The 20985-nt window shown below is 46.0% G+C and overlaps 2 protein-coding genes across 2 annotated transcripts; both read left to right on the top strand.

Moving 5' to 3' along the window:
- The first annotated feature begins 243 nt into the window (after positions 1–243).
- On the top strand, positions 244–10234 carry LOC123430688 (disease resistance protein Pik-2-like). Its single transcript, XM_045114568.1, has 3 exons — positions 244–1419; positions 5379–6134; positions 7870–10234. The coding sequence occupies exons 1-3, from the start codon at positions 340–342 to the stop codon at positions 9769–9771; spliced, it is 3738 nt and encodes a 1245-aa protein (XP_044970503.1). The 5' UTR covers positions 244–339; the 3' UTR covers positions 9772–10234.
- Positions 10235–11281: 1047 nt separating this feature from the next.
- LOC123430903 (disease resistance protein RGA4-like) lies at positions 11282–13013 on the top strand. The gene has a single exon (XM_045114765.1). It carries the CDS (start codon positions 12031–12033, stop codon positions 12781–12783), a length of 753 nt encoding a protein of 250 aa, XP_044970700.1. The 5' UTR covers positions 11282–12030; the 3' UTR covers positions 12784–13013.
- The last annotated feature ends 7972 nt before the right edge of the window (positions 13014–20985 follow it).

The following is a 20985-nucleotide window of genomic DNA, read 5'->3' as shown; positions in this document are numbered from 1 at the left end:
TTATCCTACTGGAAGATGCCTACAAACTGTGCTATTGTTCAAATTATTGAACTAAATTGGACAACTTACAGATAATGCTCTCTGGCAGCCGACCGACCTCCTCCACTAATTCATCATCCTTAGCTTCTACTCCCTCCGTTTCTAAATATAAGTTTTTTTAGAGATTCCACTAGTAGACTACATACGGATGTATTTAGACATATTTTAAAGTATAGATTCATTCATTTTGCTTCGTATGTAGACTCCTAGTGAAATCTCTTAAAAGACTTATATTTAGGAACGGAGGAAGTAGTAGCATATTTACATGTGCCCAGCCTGCTTCTACACTAGTCTATTTACATGTGCCCAGCCTTCGCAGTAGTAAACCCACAGCCAATACACACAAACCAACCACCAAGCTTGCCAATGGAGGCGACTACGCTGAGCGTTGGCAAGTCCGTGCTGAATGGTGCAATTAGCTACGCCACATCTGCCCTGGCGGAGGAGGTGGCTCTCCAGCTCGGAGTCCGGCGTGACCAGGTTTTCATCACCAATGAGCTCGAGATGATGCAGGCTTTCCTCATGTCCGCTCACGACGAAGGAGATGACAACAGGGTGGTCAAGGTCTGGGTGAAGCAAGTCCGTGACGTCGCCTACGATGTCGAGGACACTCTCCAGGAATTCGCCGTGCGCCTCAAAAAGCAGTCTTGGTGGCGTATCCGGCGCAACCTACTCGATCGGCGCCATGTGGCAAAGCAGATGAAGGATCTCAGAGCCAATGTTGAGGATGTCAGCCAGAGAAACATGCGCTACAACCTCATCAAGGGCTCTGGATTCAAGGCCGCCATGGCTGCAGAGCAGCCTAGCATTACTTCTGCTTCACTTTTTGGCATTCATGAAGCAAGGCGCATGTCAAGGCAAGAGAAATCCAAACTGGATCTTTATCAGCTGATCAACCAGAAGGAGAGTGGCCTTAGGGTGATTGCGGTGTGGGGAACAAGTGCTGAGCTCGGGCAGATATCCATTGTCAGAGGAGTCTATGAGAATCAAGAAACTAAAGGCAACTTCCCGTGCAGAGCCTGGGTCAGGCTGATGCATCCTTTTAATGCAAAAGACTTCATTCAGAGTATGGTGGAGCAATTTCACATGGGTGTAGGTGCTAAAGCTCTGCTTCAAACAGAGAAGACGGCACAAGAGCTTGCTGAGAAGTTTGATGAGTTCGTGAGAGGGAGGAGGTACCTGATCGTGATTAATGACTTAAACACCATTGAGGTGTGGGATCGGGTTAAAAGTTGCTTCCCAAATGACAACATGGGGAGCAGGATCATAGTGTCCACTGCTCAAGTAGAAGTTGCAAGCTTATGTGCAGGGCAAGAAAGCATAGTATCAGAACTCAAGCAATCTTCTGGTGATGATAATATTTATGCTTTCCACGAGAAGGTAATATTCAATGTTCTAGCCTGTTTATTTCGTCTAGATCAACCTCTTGCATTTAGAATTCTTTTTACATTAAAGCAGAAGCATCACTGCTCGGCAACGTAGGGCAGATAGCCTTTGGAGCGTGGTTTAATTTTCATTTGGAGTTAACCACATGATTACTTGTTTAACATACTGGTTAAAATCATTAATCACGACACCATTATGTTTGGATTTAACCACATAATGTTACCCGAGGGAGCGAGTAACATTACGTTTCACACTGGTTACTCAAACAAGAAACATAATAACAACTAAAACAAGCGAGTAACATTATGTTTCTTGCTTGTAATTAAAATATCCTCTTGTAACATATTATCTAGAGGTAAAGGGTCTGTCTAGGGCACATCTAAATATGCCCTAATTATTACAGATCTAATTTACGCAATCAAACATAAAAAGGAAAATACACATGACTCTCCGTGTAAGATCAATGACAATTGGGTCGCTTGGTTCAAAAAACCACCCCTGGAGTACTTGCGATTCCCATCCTGAAATTGCCCCCCCCCCCCACCCTCCCACGACCGCTCCACCCCCGCCCCATCCTCCCCCTCTTCTAGCTCCCACTCCCCCTCCTCCCTGCCATCGTCGCTAGCGCCCGCGCCCAGCCTGGCCCCGGGGACACTGGGGGCGGTGTCCCCCTGACCTTCCCCTCTCAATGGCTCTCCGACGCGGGGCAGAGCTGCACCGGAGGGTGCTCCTAGGCGGCGACGGTTCGTGTGGAGGAGGGGCTCGCAGGCGGACGGCTGGACGGCGGCGTTGCCGTTGGCGGCGAGGTGTCGCTGCGGCGCGACCTAGCGGCAACCACTCGGCCTAGATCTGGGCCCTTCAGGGCCCATATGGGTTTGGGCAGGCCGACGGTGGTGTGGGCTTGCGGCGGAACTTCCGGTAAGCATGGGAGAGGCGACGAGCTGATGGGTGCTGGCGGCACCGACAACGGACTGCTGCAGCATGGCCGACTGGGCTTAGCGGGCCCGTTTCGGGCCTGGCCTTGCCAGTGGTGGACTGGTATGCCTTGCTGCCTTGTCCAGACGACGACCGCGACGGTGCCGGAGGCGCGGGCCTCTCACACGAGGGAGGTGGAGATTGTTCCCTCCCACTTGGTTTGGGTGCTGCTGCTATGTCGCTTGGCGCTTCTCTCCGGGCTTCTTGGCCTCGTGTTTGTGTTTGCTGTGTGACAAGGTTTCTGGCGGCGCTACCGCGGTGGCGCATGGGGTTGGGCGATGGGCTGGCTGGTCGTCTTCGGTTAGGCGTTGGGTTTGGACTGCGAGAGAAATCCTTGTCAGTTCGTCCGGCGCCGATGCAGTGACACCGGTGGGTGCCACCATTCCTTCCTGGAGGGTATCAGGGGTAGCCATCCCCTACTTCCTTCCGCGTGCCGGGGGAAACCCTAGGGCTTGCCCGGGCAGCAGCTCGTCGACATCGCATCCCTTCTTGGAGGTGCTGCTTGGTACGCGGTGGATCGGAGCCTCGGGCTGTGGTGGTTTGTCTCCGGAGGGCGCAGCGATGGCGGGTCATCCGCTCTTTGTCAGCTGTCGTTGCTGGGATTTGTTTCTTCTTCTTTTTCTTTGGGCTTGATGTGCTCTCGCGACAGCAATGCTATGTATCGGTGTTGGTTGCTTTGGAATGCAAAGCAGGAGGAAACTCTTTTTCGGTAAGATCAATGGCATGGGACTTATTGCACATTATTTGGTCCCTGTAAACAAAACTGATAAAAATAAACAAAATTGTTTGGTCCCTGTAATTACCCTGCCGTTATTGAAAGTGAAGCAGCACTCGTGTTGTGTGTCACGTTGATAATTGGAAGTAAACAATAGTAGTATATGAGAAGCAACTAACCGTCGAAAATAATGATCACATTCTAGGTTAGGGTTTTGCAAACAGAACGCACACCCTTATTTATTACACCTATGTGTATACCTGCACCTGCTTTTTTTTGAAAGAAAGGGGTTTCCCCTTGCCCCATCTTTATTGAATGAAGCAGAAGCAACCAGTACAAACTAGGCATGATCAAACTTAAAACATGTCCTGAATACCTCCAGGCCACCTCTCATTTTTAAGGAACTAACACTTGAAATCGAGCTACAGTTTAAACCAGAAGTAACTCATCTATATTACATGCCAAACATCATGATGAAATCTAGTCAAGACCACAGCTCTAGGCAATTCTCAGAAGCTCTCCCCGTTGCTTGTCGAGCACCAAGATGAAATTCTTCAGCATGTCCACTTGAGCAGCGTCGCAGAGAACCAACCATTGTTGCAAAATCCCTTTTAACTTAGACAAGGACGCAGCCCAGACCTCTTCAAGTGCGCCCTCGAAGCAAAATTCATTTCTTAATGTCCAAATGCTCCATAAGGAGACATCAATAATCATATTAAGCATAGGTTTCTTCTTATTCAGTTTCCACAAGGAAGATATATCATGAAAGCAAAGAATTCTATTGCAGTTGAAAAACTCAGTCACAACAGACCAAATGTTACCAGCATTAATACACTCAAAGAACAGGTGATGTATAGATTCTAACTCATCGCAGAACAAGCATGTCAAGTCGTCTAGATGTTTCCTTTTTGCTACATTGTCCCTGGTTAAGATTTTGTTATATAGACACATCCATAGAAACACATGAATATTTTGAGGGCATAGAGTTTTCCACAAACTATCTCCAAAAGGAGAAACCACTCCACCAAAATTGTTACATTTGTAAAAAGAGCGTACATAATAGATCCCATTGGATTCTAATTTCCAAATTGGTCTATTAGTTGAAGCAGTCATATGAAAGCCTTTAATATGTTCAATGAGATCATTCCATCTATCCATACCACTACTATCTACACATCTTCTAAAGGATAGCCTAAGAGACGCCCCATCCCAAACCTGAGAAACAACACAATCTTGTTGGTTACAGATTTCAAATAGATTCCAAAACCTCACTTTTAGGGAACAATCCCCAGCCCAAGTATGATGCCAAAAACTAATACTATCTCCATTACCAATTTCCCATTGATAGAAAGTTCTAGTAGCATTCAGAGCCTAGGTTACACTCTTCCAAAAGGGAGAGCCCCCCTGCTGTCTAGACCAGAGCAAGTTTGGATTAGACACATTATATTTGTAGCTCAAAATCTTCTTCCAATCACTATCTGCATTATTAAAAAACCTCTTACCCCATGAAGCTAGCAAAGCCATATTAAATTTTCTAATGTTGGGAATCCCCAAACCACCAAATTCTGTTTTCCTAGAAACAAGGCCCCAATGGGCTAGATGATATTTATGTTCCTCACCCATGTTGCCCCATAAGAAGTGTGCCATCTGAGAGTTAATAGCTTTTATAGCCCATTTTGGAAACTTCATCAATGCCATCAAATATGCAAGTATACTCACTATACAAGCACATAGTAAAATAATCTTGCCTCTATAGGTTAAATACCTTCCTAACCAACCAGAGATACCTTTAATAATCCTATCAATTAAAGGTTGAAGGTCTTCTCTTCTCAGATTATCATAGTGCAGAGGCACTCCCAAGTATTTAATAGGAAAAGAACCTAGGTTGCAACAGAAAATCTGGGCAAAAACCCTTGCTCTGTCCTCATCCATGTTAATAGTAATGAGATCACTTTTATGAAAAATGATTTTCATACCCGACAGATTTTCAAAACATGATAAGATCCATTTAAAATTCCTCGCTTTTTCATATGAATCCTCCAGAAAGAGGAGAGTATCATCTGCATATTGGAGACTTATAACTCCTCCTGGAATAATATTAGTTAGCAGCCCTGAGTACCTGCACCTGCTTGTATGTTAGATTGTTGTTTCTTCAGGAAAAAGTCAGTTTGGGTTCAAATGGGATAGTTTCATTTTAACTATTTCGTCGTTTTTATAGACTACCTATATTTAGCATTATTTTACATTGCTCGCTTGTGCACAGGTCTCTCAAGATGGAACAGATTTAACTAAGACAAAATCAAGCTCAAACCGTGTTATTACCAGTTCAGGTACCGGCCCTACGGTGCCCATGGGTGAAATATCAGAAGACCAGTCCAAGGGTGCAGATAGAAAAGATGCATTAAAAAAGAGCTTCACCCGCAGTAGGACAATGGCGACTGTGTTGGAGGAATCTCACCTTATTGGCCGAGAGAAAGAAATAGTTGAGATTATCAAACTAATTTCAGATCAACCTACCCAAGAACTCCAGGTGATCACCGTGTGGGGAATGGGCGGTCTCGGAAAAACCACTCTAGTCAAAGATATTTATGGAAACCAAGAACTTAGTGCCATGTTTGAGAAGCGTGCTTGGGTGACTGTTATGCGTCCTTTCAATCTTGAAGGTCTTCTTAGGAGCTTGATTATGCAACTAGATAGAGAATCATCTGAAACAAAGACTGTGGTGGGTTTGATGGGCAGCACAAGGAACACATTACTTTTGATGCCATTATTATCATTGATTGAGGAGATGGGAAGGCTTACAGAAAAGAAGAGGTGCTTGATTGTTCTTGATGATGTATCATCTAGTGCAGAATGGAACATGATAACACCAAATTTCCATGGAATGGAATATACAAGCCGGATCATGGTCACCACAAGGGAAGAAAATTTAGCTAAACTTTGTTCACGGAGACAAGAAAATATATACATGCTCAAAGATCTAGACCACAAGGATGCACGTGACCTCTTCACCAAAAAGGTACTTAATTACACAGTGTTGTCATGTTTCTTCGCTAAATAGGCACTTTTTTCGATAAAGGGAATATATTAATATCGCCAAGATACCAATTACACCCAGCCTCTGTAACAACGCAATACCCTAATAGCATTAATGATGCACACAACCAAAACAGAAAGAAGGAGAAGCCAAAAAAGAAAAGTCCCGCTACACAGTTCCAGTCTTTGCAGCAATAGTACAACCATCACCGAAACAACACCTGAGATTCAAGTTCTCCAAAAATGACGCCTCAAAGAAGTAAACAGTGCACAAGCGCCATCGTCACCCGATCGTAGATCTTGGTTTTCACCATGAAGATAATCCCCGCTCTCAAAAACTATGCCTTCAATAAGGTCATTGCGAGGCACAATCAATTAAGGCCAGGCCTTGGATTTTCATCCTGAAAGGTAAGACCTTGAATATTCACATGTGTCGTCGCCCCCCACTTACATACCATTGCTATGAATCCCCAAACTCCAAGCAAGTTCCTCAGTGTCGTAGGCTCCAATTACCATTAATAGTCCTCCAACCTCAGTTTCCATGACGTTCTCCGCTTCTGACTTCACCATGGAGCAAAACATAGCTCCTGATGGCAACAGATAGCAGAGCTTCGCGCCGCCTCCTCTTTAACAGGGGACTAATGGGCACGACCGAATCTCATCTAATCCAGCAGTCTCCAAGCATAACACGCCCATGGGAGTTCACAAGCGGAGCCTTCCGGAACCCGACACTCCGGCCAAATCAAAAAGACAGACGTCAGGCAGATCTTCTTCTAGACGTAAGAGGAACCCTAGAACCATGAAACGCCGCCCGAGCCCCTCCACTGATCGAAAGCATGGAATCCAACCGCCAGATAGCAAGAAACTCCCGGCCGCCATGGAGGCCGGCTGAAAAGCCGCACAACCAGCCGGTGAAGGTTCCCATCCAGATCAAGTAGGTCCCCGGCCAGCTGGTGAAGGTCCACCGGAGTCTGCGGGTGCCGCCAGCGTGAAGGCCACCCTCGCTGCCGGTGGAGGCCGCCGGCACCGCCGAACATCAGATCTGAAGGGAGACGGTCGGGGGGGGTGGGGAGTGGATGGGGGCGAGGGAGGATGGAAGCGGCCCCGCCGCCGCCTTCCCATGGCCCGATGCAGGTTTGCTGGCCGGCCCTCTGGCGGCGGCGATGCGGAGGTTGGGCGGAGGGTGTGACTTGGCCGGTAGCGGGTAGGGTTTCCCCTGAGTCGCCCGGCTCGGGTGACGCAGGGGACGGAGGGGCCGAGTTCGCGTGTAGTAGAAAATATTACTAAATAGGCACTTAATTACAAAGATTTATCATGTTTGTTTTTTACATATCACATTTATATTGTTGCGTCCTAGGTATTTTCTTCACCGTCTTAGTTGTTCAACCAAGATGATTGGCTCTATTTTGAGCGTAACTTGATCTACAACAGGTCTGCTCTCTCCAGTTTTGGTTATGCTACAACAATCGTCCGTACTACAGTAATTCAGGCATGTCAACCAAGATGTAGTTCATTATTCCGAATAATATGTTTTGCAAATATGCCTACAACTTGATTGATTCTGTTGCTCAGTCACTTCGAACAACATGGAAGCAAATGCACTCTTCGTGATTTGCATATTCCAATAGTTCCTGCTAAATCGATTAGTATATTTAAATAACTTTCCCAGCCTGGCTTAATTTCCACAGTATTGAATAATTAGACCGCATGAATTTCAGGTATTCAAGGAGACTACTGACTTGGATTTGCAATATCCAGATCTAGTTGAACATGCAGAACTGATTCTGAGAAGGTGCGGTCGACTCCCCCTTGCGATAGCCACCATAGGTGGCTTCTTGTCGAACCAACCAAAATCCTCTTTGGAATGGAGGAAATTGAATGATCATATCAGCGCTGAGTTGGAGATGAATCCAGAGTTTGGGACCATAAGAACTGTCCTTATGAGAAGTTATGATGGTTTGCCTTATCACCTCAAGTCTTGTTTCTTATATATGCCCATCTTTCCTGAAGATTACAAGGTTGGACGGGGACGTTTGACACGTAGGTGGAGTGCGGAGGGTTACTCAAGGGAGGTGCGTGGCAGGTCTGCGGAGGAAATAGCAGATAGCTACTTCATGGAACTTATAAGCAGGAGTATGATCCTACCATCTCAGCAATCAATTTGCAGCACAAAAGGAATTAGTTCCTGCCAAGTCCATGATCTTATCCGTGAAATTGGTGTCTCAAAGTCCATGAAAGAAAATCTTGTCTTTACACTTGAGGATGGTTGCAGCTCAAACAGCCAGACCATGGTGCGCCACCTGGCTATAAGCAGCAACTGGAAGGGAGATAAGAGTGAGTTTGAGAGCATGGTGGACATGTCCCGTCTGCGGTCAATTACATGTTTTGGAGAGTGGAGGTCATTTTTTGTTTCTGACAAGATGAGGTTGCTACGGGTGCTGGACCTACAAGATACAACAGGTCTAGTTGATCATCATCTTAATCATATTGGGAAGTTTCTTCACCTAAGGTACCTTTCCTTAAGAGGATGTGATTATATTTTCTACCTGCCAGATTCACTGGGCAACCTGAGGCAACTCGAGACGCTAGATGTCAGGGGTACTAGGATTGTCAAGTTGCCAAAGAGCATCATCAAACTTTGTAAGCTGAACTATCTTCGAGCTAGCAAAAAACCGATTAATGAAGATGTCTCGTATGAAGAATTTATGGACTTTCCTAAGGTAATGGAGAAGTGTCCGTGCCATTTGTGTCTCCTGACGGTGCTGTTTTGTTTAGTGTGCTGTGGACCTCAGTGTTTCGCTGAGGGTGACGAATACCGCTATGATGCATGCACTGTCTTTTGCTGTCACTTCTTCCTTGGTGTTGCAATGAGCCTAGATATGTATGGTGTTCTAGTGCCAAGAGGGATGAGGAAACTGAAAGCCCTGCACACATTGGGTGTTGTGAACATCGGACGACGAAGGAAGGTCGTTCTGCAGGACATAAAAAGGCTCACTCAATTGCGCAAGTTGGGAGTGACTGGCATCAATAAGGAAAACGGGCAAGAGTTATGTTCAGCAATTGTTGGCTTGAGCCGCCTAGAGTCATTGTCAATCCGGTCAGAGGGGGAGCCAGGTCTATGTGGCTGCTTGGATGGAAAGTTCTCGTTTCCTGAGACACTACAGAGCCTCAAGCTTTACGGCAACCTGGTCAAACTGCCAGAATGGGTCCAGGGGCTTAAGAATCTGGTGAAGCTGAAGCTGCAGCGCACCATGTTATCAGAGGACAATGACGCAATGCAACTCCTTGGAAAGCTACCGAACCTGGTCTCCTTGCATCTTTTGTGGAAGTCAATCTGTGAGGGAGAAGTGTTATGTTTCCACGAGGGGGCATTCCCAAGCCTGGTGTTGCTGGAAATTGGTAGCTATGTATCTGTCAAGTTTGAGCACGGAGCAATCCCTACGCTTGAGCTGATCAAGCATTTTGGTGTGCGAGTCAACAGTGACACCCTTTCGGGGCTACCCTATCTTTCAAGCCTCAAGGAAGTTGCGCTGGAAGGTTACTACAATGGCTCTGAAATGGCATACCTGAGGGCTGAGCTTGCCGAGAATCCAAATCGACCCGTCCTCAAGACGGTCTGATCTTGATCCAGAGTTAAGCTATTCTGGGAGTATTTTTATTTCAAGGCGAAGCTGGGATGTCTGTTGTACTGTAGTATTTCCCATGTTATATCCGTGAGCCGTTTGCTTGTGGTACCAACTAGTCGAGGAATTTCCACTGGTGCTGGTCACTTGGTGTGTGTTCATGTAAACCAGTACAGTTGTAACAGTAATTAGAACACCAGTGTGTGCATGTAGTACTGTTTACTGTTTTATCAGTGTGTATTGATCTGGGAGGAGGATCATGTCAATTCAGTAGTAACTCTGCAGTGCAAGTCGAGAAAATGCTATCCACTGAGCTAGATAGAGTGGAGTTTGTTGGTAATTAGTAGGACTATTTCCTTGATGATGAGTACGTGAGTAGAAGCTCTTTGAGGTTAGGCTCAAGCATGGGGCTTGATAGTTGTACCCGGTGGCATACAGAAACAGAAGAGAGGTTGTGCAACTAGCTGGTGTTAGACGATGGTGAGACCTATGCAGTTTGTTTGTTATTAACAATCTGAGCTCAACTAGAGCAAGTATACTCACAATCATGTCAACACCTCGTTGCTCCTTAGTTAATTAATCATTTCACGTCTTGACCCAATGTCGTTGCTCCTTAGTTAATTAATCATTTCAAGATAGACTTCGAAAAAGCCTATGATTAGGTTAATTGGTCGTTCCTTCAACAGACAGTGAGAATGAAAGGGTCCTTGTGAGAATGGTCTGCCTTGATCCAAAGCTTTGTTTTTTGGGTAACGTTGTCGTAAAAGTCAATGATTACATATGACGCTATTTCGAAACAAAGAAGGGATTAAGACAAGGGGACTCTATATCTCTACTATTATTTAATGTAGTGGCAGATATGCTAGCGATCATGATTGATCGGGCTAAACAAGATGCTCACATTGAGGGGGTGGCCCCACATCTGGTTCATGGGGGATTATCAATCCTTCAATATGCAGACAACACAATCTATTTATGGATCATGACCTTGATAAAGCAGCAAATATGAAATTAATACTATCAGCATTCGAGAAGCTATCGGGATTGAAAATTAATTTCCATAAAAGTGAATTGTTCTATTTTGGCGAGGATCAGGACGCAGCTGCTCAATATGCCGAGTTATTTGGATGTGAGCAAGGCCAATTTCCTATTAAGTATTTGGGCATACCAATACATTATAGGAGATTAATGAATTCCGAATGGAAGCACGTCGAAGAACTTCAAAAAAGACTCGCGAGCTGGAAAGGAAAATTAACTACTGTCCCTGGGAGGAAGACTGGTTCTCATAAATTCAGCGCTGAGTTGGAGATGAACCCAGAGCTTGGGACCATAAGGACTGTTCTTATGAGAAGCTATGATGGTTTACCTTATCATCTCAAGTCATGCTTCCTATATATGCCCATCTTTGCAGAAGACTACAAGGTTGGACGCAGACGTTTGGCACGTAGGTGGAGTGCGGAGGGTTACTGAAGGGAGGTGCACGGCAGGTCTGCGGTGGAAATAGAAGACAACTACTTCATCGAACTTATAAGCAGAAGTATGATCTTACCATCTCAACAATCATTTCATAGCACAAAAGGTATTGATTCCTGCCAAGTCCATGATCTTATCCGTGAAATTGGTATCTCAAAGTCCAGGGAAGAAAATCTTGTTTTTACACTCGAGGAAGGTTGTCGCTCACATAGCCAGACCATGGTGCGCCACCTGACTATAGGCAGCAACTGGAATGGAGATAAGAGCGAGTTTGAGAGCATGGTGGACATGTCCCGTCTGCGGTCAGTTACATGTTTTGGAGAGTGGAAGTCATTTTTCGTTTCTGAAAAGATGAGGTTGCTACGAGTGCTGGACCTGGAAGACACAACAGGTGTATATAGTCATCACCTTAAACATATTGGGATGCTTCTTCACCTAAGATATCTTTCTCTAAGAGGATGTGGTGATGTTTTTCACTTGCCAGATTCTTTGGGTAACCTGAGACAGCTCGAGACACTAGACATCAGGTGTACTAATATACTGATGCTGCCAAAAACCATCATCAAGCTTCAGAAGCTACAACATCTTCGTGCTGGTAACGCCCCAAGGAATGAGGTTGCCTCCTATGAGGATCAATTGCCAGAATTTCCACGGATAATGAGGAACAGGCTATGTGTTCTGTCTGCCTGTTTGGTGCTTTCTTGTTTCGTTTTATGTGCACGTGGTAAAAACCGCCATGATGGATGCACTATGATTTGATGCGCTGGAATCCCTGCTGTTGTGATGCGTCTGGACCTATATGGTGTGCTAGTGCCAAGAGGGCTGATTAATCTGAAAGCCCTGCACACACTGGCTGTTGTGAACATCGGACGACGAGGAAAGGTGGTTCTACGGGACATAGAAAGGCTCACCCAATTGCGCAAGTTGGGAGTGACAGGCATCAATAAGGAAAATGGCCAAGAGTTGTGCTCAGCAATTGTTGGTCTCAGCCTCCTGGAGTCATTGTCAATCCGGTCAGAGGGGGATCCAGGTTTATGTGGCTTCTTGGATGGAGATTTCTCATTTCCGGAGAAACTGCAGAGCCTCAAGCTGTTTGGCAACCTGGTGAAATTGCCAGAATGGATCGAGGGGCTCAAGAACCTGGTGAAGCTGAAGCTGCGGAGCACCATGTTATCAGAGGTCAACGAGGCAATGAAAGTCCTTGGAAAGCTTTCGAACCTGAGCTCCTTGCATCTATTGAGGGGGTCAATCCTTGAGGATAAAGTGTTCTGTTTCCGTCAGGGAGCATTCCCAAGCCTGGTGTTTTTGAAACTTAGTGGCTATATATCTGTGAAGTTTGAACAAGAAGCAATCCCTACTCTTGAGATGCTGAAGTTGTTTTGCATGGAAGTCAACAGTAATTCCCTTTCGGGGCTACCAACTCCGACAAGCCTCAAGGAAGTTGTGCTCAAAGGTGAATACAGTGACACAGAACTGTCATACCTGAGGACCGAGCTTGCCAAGAATCCAAACCGACCCGTCATGAAGAGGGTCTGATCTCGATCCAGAGTCAGTCTGTTTATTCCAAGGCCAAGCTGGGAGTTCTGCTGTAGCATTTCCCCTTTTTCAGTTTCCATTTTGCTTGTGGTATCAATTAATTGATAGATTTCCATTCGTGACGGGCACTTGTTTGCAAGTTCCTGATAACTAGGAGGACACCAGTGTATCTGAATCACTCCAGCATGTACTACTGTTTACTGTTTTAATGTTTATTATCTAGGAGTATCGTGTCAATTCAGTAGTAGAAACTGTGCGCACTCGGAGCAGCTAATTTTACACTGTATATGGGTCAATAGCTCCTGTGCGACACATTTGATGCGAGTTGGATCCTATGCGACGTTTCTTTGGCCCAACTAGCCAAAGGCCCACTCGGGCGATTAAAATGGTCGTTAACGGGAGTGAGGTTATGTTTAAGACATGTGGGTCCTACTTGGCAGATCGTCTACTTACGGGCTCACTTGACAGTGCATCTACTTACGTGCCTCACTTGGCAGTGCATCGGGTGAGACGTGTCCCCGTGCCTGGCCTGTCTGTCTGAACCGCCCGTCTGAAGCTCTGTTGCTCCCTCCTTTCCTTTCCCCGCGGTGAGCCGAAGATGGCGGCGGCGCTTTTGTTGCAGCGGAGGAGCTTTCGATCTCGGCGACGACGGCGGCTGTGGTGAGTGAATCCGGAACCCTTGTCCAGGCCGTTCCCTTCTGTGTCGAGTTAGATCTCACTGCAGTTCCTGTTTCCCTCCTTTGTTTTTCTGGTCGATTTGATCCAGATTTGGGTGGGGCGGAGGGGGGCCAAAGGTGATGGAGCCGCCAGAGACAACAACAACGTTGACTAGGTAATCTCTGCATCCTTTCCATCCTATGTATTTGTGCCTCGTCAGCTTCCGCGAGCTCACAGTGCGCGCCATTGAAAAAAGGGCCGATGATGCTCACACATTTGAATTCACTATCGAATTCTTTCCTTCTAAGGCGAAGCTAGGTGATGGTAGCTTGCGGGACATAGAGGGAGCTATTGTGAAATGGTAGGTTGAATTATCAGAGATTGATCCACAAGAACTACAGAGCATGGAAGAGAAAGTCGTGAGGAATGTGGTGGCAAAAATTGGGGAGAGCATTTTTTGGGGTCCAGAGCAAGAGGTAGCATTGTTATGGTTTGATAATTGGAAAGGAGAGTATGTGAGAATTGAGGATGGCGAAGAGATGGTTGATGAAATCGATCGACAAAATGGCTGGACAACCAAACAAACTACGTTTTGTGCAGAGCTGGTTGATCTGAAGTCAGATTCTAAGGTTGGATATGTTCCCTCAAAATTGGCTGCACAAATGGTAGATGATGATTGGGCTTTAGAGAGGCAGATAATGCCCATGTGTACGGGTGAGGAGACAATATTACATGAGGGGGCTGATGTAGATGCACAAGAGGGCTCTCATGGTGTTGCAAGGGTTCTTTTTGTTGATATTGGAATTCGATAGAATTAAATGAACCAACTGATTTAGTCATTGCACCAATGGATGACACTGAGATGGCCAAAATTTTTGGCATTCCAGTAACTGATGAAGATAAGGAAGAGAATGATGAAACTAGTATGCTTACTAATGCTAACAGAGATATATGTGAAGATGTGGATGGACAGCTGATGGAAGATGTTGCAGATGATGTTGATGATGCACATGATGATGAGTTGATAAATGTCTATGACAAGGAAAACCCTGTTATTGCAGTAGGGAAGTTGTTCCCAAACATGGATGAATTTAGAATGTGTTTGAAGACTTATGCCATCAAACATGAGTTTGATGCCAAGACAAAGTGGACTGACAGAAAAAAGTTTTATGCAAGATGCAGAGGTTTTGATGGAAGTGTCAAGCCTTGCAAGTGGTACATATCTCCTAGACGCCAACCTGAAGGAAGTACCATTAGGGTCAATCAAATCCCACACCAACATACTTGTATTACAAGTTCACAGAGAGTATCAACCATGACATTATAGCTTTGGATTGCAGAAAAGATCACTCCGATTTTAGCCAAGAAACCAAATACTACTGTAAAGAAACTTAAAGTAGACTTGGAAAAACAGTACCCAATTAAGGTGAAGTATAACACAGTGTGGAAGGCAAAACAAAGGGGAATGAAAGAATTATATGGTGATTGGGCAAATGCATTTAGGATGCTTTGTAATTTCAAAGCAGAGGTGGAGAAGAGGTCACCTGGCAGTGTTGTGGAGATAGATACTGAGGTAACAGAGAAAGGAAGGTTCTCAAAGTTTTTTACGGCTTTAAAGCCTTGCATCGATGGCTTCAAGGCAGGTTGTCATCCATATTTGAGCATAGACTCATCGTTTTTGACCGGCAAGTGGAATGGTCAATTGGCAGCTTGCAATGCTTTAGATGGACACAACTGGATGTTCCCTGTTGCTATTGGCTTGTTTCAGTTAGAAACAGGGGTCTCATGGACATGGTTCATGATGCAGTTGAAGAGATGCATAGGTCCAGTGTCACCTTTGGCATTCCACACAGATGCATGCAAAGGGCTAGAAAATGCAGTCAAGAATGTGTTCCCCCATTGTGAGCAGAGGGAGTGCTTCGGCCATATGTGGATGAATTTGATCAAAAAGTGTTGGGTTACGTAGCATAAATTCAAAAAATTTCCTACGCTTGTTCAGATCTTCCTATGGAGAGACCAGCAACGAGAGAGGGGTAAGAGCATCTTCGTACCTTTGAAGATCGCTAAGCGGAAGCGTTGCTAGAACGCGGTTGATGGAGTCGTACTCGCAGCGATTCCGATCTAGTGCCGAACAACGGCACCTCCGCGTTCAACACACGTGCAGCCCGGTGACGTCTCCCGCACCTTGATCCAGCAAGGAGGAGGGAGAGGTTGGGGAAGAAGACCAGCAACACGACGGCGTGGTGTTGGTGGAGAGACAAGGTCTCCCGGCAGGGCTTCGCCAAGCGCCGGCAGAGAGGAGGAGGAAGAAGTGCAGGGCTGCGCCGAGGGAGAGGGAAAACCGTGTCTCAAACAGCCCCGAACCTCATCTATATATAGGGGAAGGTGAGAGGGGGTGCCACCCCTAGGGTTCCAACCCTAGGGGGTGCGGCAGCCCTCCCAGATGGGGGGTTGTGGCGGCCAGGGCAAGGAGGAGGGGTGGCGCACCCCTCTGGTGGGCCTAAGGCCCACCTAAGTTAGGGTTCCCCCCTTCCCCTTTTTTCTGGTGCACATGGGCTGGGTGGGGGGCGCACCAGCCCACTTAGGGGCTGGTTCCCTTCCCCACTTAGCCCATCTAGCCTCCCGGGGTCGTCACCCCCCTTCGGTGGTCCCGGTGGTCCCGGTACGTTACCGGTGATGCCCGAAACACTTTCGGTGTCCGAAACCATCCGTCCTATATATCAATCTTTACCTCCGGACCATTCCGGAGCTCCTCGTGACGTCCGGGATCTCATCCGGGACTCCGAACAACTTTCGGTAACCTCGTACAACAATTCCCTATAACCCTAGCGTCATCGAACCTTAAGTGTGTAGACCCTACGGGTTCGGGAGACAAGCAGACATGACCGAGACACCTCTCTGGCCAATAACCATCAGCGGGGTCTGGATACCCATGGTGGCTCCCACTAGCTCCACGATGATCTCATCGGATGAACCACGATGTCAAGGATTCAATCAATCCCGTATACGATTCCCTTTGTCTGTCGGTATAGAACTTGCCCGAGATTCGATCGTCGGTATACCTATACCTTGTTCAATCTCGTTACCGGTAAGTCTCTTTACTCGTTCCGTAGCACATCATCGTGTGACTAACTCCTTAGTCACATTGATCTCATGATGATGTTCTACCGAGTGGGCCCAGAGATACCTCTCCGTCACACGGAGTGACAAATCCCGATCTCGATTCGTGCCAACCCAACAGACACTTTCGGAGGTACCCGTAGTGCACCTTTATAGTCACCCAGTTACGTTGTGACGTTTGATACACCCAAAGCACTCCTACGGTATCCGGGAGTTGCACAATCTCACGGTCGAAGGAAAAGATACTTGACATTAGAAAAGCATTAGCATACGAACAATACGATCTAGTGCTAGGCTTAGGATTGGGTCTTGTCCACCACATCATTCTCCCAATGATGTGATCCCGTTATCAATGACATTCAATGTCCATGATCAGGAAACCATGATCATCTATTGACTAACGAGCTAGCCAACTAGAGGCTTGCTAGGGACACATTGTGATCTATTCATTCACACATGTATTACTGTTTCCTGTTAATACAATTATAGCATGAACGATAGACGATTATCATGAACAAGGAAATATGATAATAACCATTTTATTATTGCCTCTAGGGCATATTTCCAACAGTCTCCCACTTGCACTAGAGTCAATAATCTAGTTACATTGTGATGTATCGAACACCCATAGCATCATGGTGTTGATCATGTTTTGCTCGTGGAAGAGGTTTAGTCAACGGGTCTGCAATATTCAGATCCGTGTGTACTTTACAAATATCTATCACTCCACTCTGGACATGGTCCTGGATGGAGTTGTAGCGGCGCTTGATGTGCTTCGTCTTCCGGTGAAACCTGGGCTCTTTGGCTATGGCAATGGCTCCAGTGTTATCACAGAAGAGTGTCATAGGACCCGACGCGCTTGGAACCACTCCAAGGTCGGTGATGAGCTCCTTCATCCAAATTCCTTCATGAGCCGCTTCTGAAGCAGCTATGTACTCCGCTTCACATGTAGATGCTGCCACGACTTCTTGCTTGCTGCTGCACAAGCTCACTGCCCCACCATTCAACACATATACGTATCCGGTTTGTGACTTAGAGTCATCCGGATCTGTGTCGAAGCTAGCATCGACGTAACCCTTTACGACGAGCTCTTCGTCACCTCCATAAATGAGAAACATTTCCTTAGTCCTTTTCAGGTACTTAAGGATATTCTTGACCACTGTCCAGTGTTCCGCACCGGGATTACTTTGGTACCTCCCTACCAAGCTTATCGCAAGGTTTATATCAGGTCTGGTACACAGCATGGCATACATTAGAGAGCCCACGGCTGAAGCGTAGGGGACATAACCCATCTTCTCTCTATTTGCTGCCGTGGTCGGTGACTGAGTCTTACTCAATCTCATACCTTGCAAAACTGGCAAGAACCCTTTCTTTGAGTTTTCCATATTGAACTTCTTCAATATCTTGTCGAGGTATGTACTTTGCGAAAGACCTATGAGGCGTCTCGATCTATCTCTATAGATCTTGATGCCTAATATGTATGCAGCTTCTCTAAGGTCCTTCATTGAAAAACTCTTGTTCAAATAGGCCTTTATGCTCTCCAACATCTCTATATCAGTCCCTATCAATAATATGTCATCCATATATAGTACGAGGAAAGCTACAGAGCTCCCACTCACTTTCTTGTACAGACAGGCTTCTCCGTAAACCTGTATGAACCCAAACGCTTTAATCACCTCATTAAAGCGAATGTTCCAACTCCGAGATGCTTGCACCAGCCCATAGATGGAGAGCTGGAGCTTGCACACTTTGTTAGCACCCTTAGGGTCGACAAAACCTTCTGGTTGCATCATATACAACTCTTCCTTAAGGTTCCCGTTAAGGAACGCTGTTTTGACGTCCATTTGCCAAATTTCATAATCATAAAAGGCGGCAATTGCTAACATGATTCGGACTGATTTCAGCTTCGCTACGGGAGAGAAAGTCTCTTCGTAGTCAACTCCTTGAATTTGTCGAAAACCCTTTGCGACAAGTCGAGCTTTGTAAACGGTTACATTACCGTTTGCATCAGTCTTCTTCTTGAAGATCCATTTATTTTCTATGGCTCGCCGGTCATCGGGAAAGTCCACCAAAGTCCATACTTTGTTCTCATACATGGATCCTATCTCGGATTTCATGGCCTCAAGCCATTTGTTGGAATCCGGGCCCGCCATCGCTTCTTCATAGTTCGAAGGTTCACCGTTGTCTAACAAAATGATTTCCATCACAGGGTTGCCGTACCACTCTGGTGCGGAGCGTACCCTGTGGACCTTCGCGGTTCAGTAGTAACTTGATCCGAAGCTTCATGATCATCATCATTAACTTCCTCTTCAGTCGGTGTAGGCACCACAGGAACAACTTCTTGCGTTGCGCTACTTTCCTGTTCGAGAGGGGGTGTAAATACCTCATCAAGTTCTACCTTCCTCCCACTTACTTCTTTCGAGAGAAACTCTTTCTCTAGAAAGGATCCGTTCTTGGCAACAAAGGTTTTACCTTCGGATCTAAGATAGAAGGTATACCCAATAGTTTCCTTAGGGTATCCTATGAATATGCATTTCTCCGCTTTGGGTTCGAGCTTTTCTGGTTGAAGTTTCTTCACATAAGCATCGCAGCCCCAAACTTTAAGAAACGACAACCTAGGTTTCTTGTCAAACCACAGTTCATACGGTGTCGTCTCAACGGATTTAGACGGTGCCCTATTTAAAGTGAATGCTGCAGTTTCTAATGCGTATCCCCAAAATGATAGTGGTAAGTCGGTGAGAGACATCATAGATCGTACCATATCTAATAAAGTGTGATTACGACGTTCAGACACTCCGTTGCGTTGCGGTGTGCCAGGCGGCGTTAGTTGTGAAACGATTCCACACTTCCTTAGGTGTGTGCCAAACTCGTGACTCAAATATTCTCCTCCACGATCAGATCGTAGACATTTAATTTTTCTGTCACGTTGATTCTCAGCCTCACTCTGAAATTCCTTGAACTTTTCAAACGTCTCAGATTTGTGCTTCATCAAGTAGATATACCCATACCTACTCAAATCATCGGTGAGAGTGAGAAAATAACGATAACCACCGCGAGCTTCAACGTTCATTGGACCACACACATCAGTATGTATTATTTCCAATAAGTCGGTTGCTCTCTCCATTATTCCTGAGAATGGAGTCTTAGTCATCTTGCCCATGAGGCACGGTTCGCATGTGTCAAATGATTCAAAGTCAAGAGACTCTAATAGCCCATCAGTATGGAGCTTCTTCATGCGCTTAACGCCGATATGACCAAGGCGGCAGTGCCACAAGTATGTGGGACTATCATTATCAACTTTGCATCTTTTGGTACTCACACTATGAATATGTGTAACATCACGATCGAGATTCATCAAGAATAAACCATTTACCAGCGGAGCATGACCATAAAACATATCACTCATATAAATAGAACAACCATTATTCTCTGACTTAAATGAGTAGCCGTCTCGCATTAAGCAAGACCCTGATACAATGTTCATGCTTAAAGCTGGTACTAAATAACAATTATTAAGGTTTAAAACTAATCCTGACGGTAGATGTAGAGGTAGCGTGCCGACGGCGATCACATCGACCTTTGAACCATTCCCGACGCGCATCGTCACCTCGTCCTTGGCCAGTCTCCGCTTATTCCGCAGTTCCTGCTTTGAGTTGCAAATGTGAGCAACAGCACCGGTATCAAATACCCAGGAGATACTACGAGCGCTGGTAAGGTACACATCAATAACATGTATATCACATATACCTTTAACGTTGCCGGCCTTCTTGTCCGCTAAGTATTTGGGGCAGTTCCGCTTCCAGTGACCTTTTCCCTTGCAATAGAAGCACTCAGTCTCAGGCTTGGGTCCGTTCTTTTTCTTCTTCCCGGCATCTGGCTTACCGGGCACGGCAACAGCTTTGCCGTCTTTCTTGAAGTTCTTCTTACCCCTGCCTTTCTTTAAACTAGTGGTCTTGTTGACCATCAACACTTGATGCTCCTTCTTGATTTCTACTTCTGCAGACTTGAGCATCGAGTACAACTCAGGAATGGTTTTCTCCATCCCTTGCATGTTGTAGTTAAGCACAAAGCCTTTGTAGCTTGGTGGGAGAGACTGGAGGATTCTGTCAATGATAGCATCATCCGGAAGTTCGACTCCAAGTGAAGTCAGACGACCGTGTAACCCAGACATTTTGAGTATGTGCTCACTGACAGAACTGTTCTCCTCCATCTTACAGCTGAAGAACTTGTCGGAGACTTCATATCTCTCGACACGGGCATGAGCTTGAAAAACTGGCTTCAGCTCTTGGAACATCTCATATGCCCCGTGTTGCTCAAAACGTCTTTGCAGCCCCGTTTCTAAACTGTATAACATGCCACACCTGACCAGAGAGTAGTCATCACTCCGCGCTTGCCAGACGTTTAGAACGTCCTGGGCTGTTGCGG

The sequence above is a fragment of the Hordeum vulgare genome, chromosome 1H (genome assembly GCF_904849725.1).
Source record: "Hordeum vulgare subsp. vulgare chromosome 1H, MorexV3_pseudomolecules_assembly, whole genome shotgun sequence".
NCBI lineage: Eukaryota > Viridiplantae > Streptophyta > Magnoliopsida > Poales > Poaceae > Hordeum > Hordeum vulgare.
The sequence above is the reverse complement of the archived record's forward strand: the minus strand, read 5'-3'. Positions and strand labels throughout refer to the sequence as shown.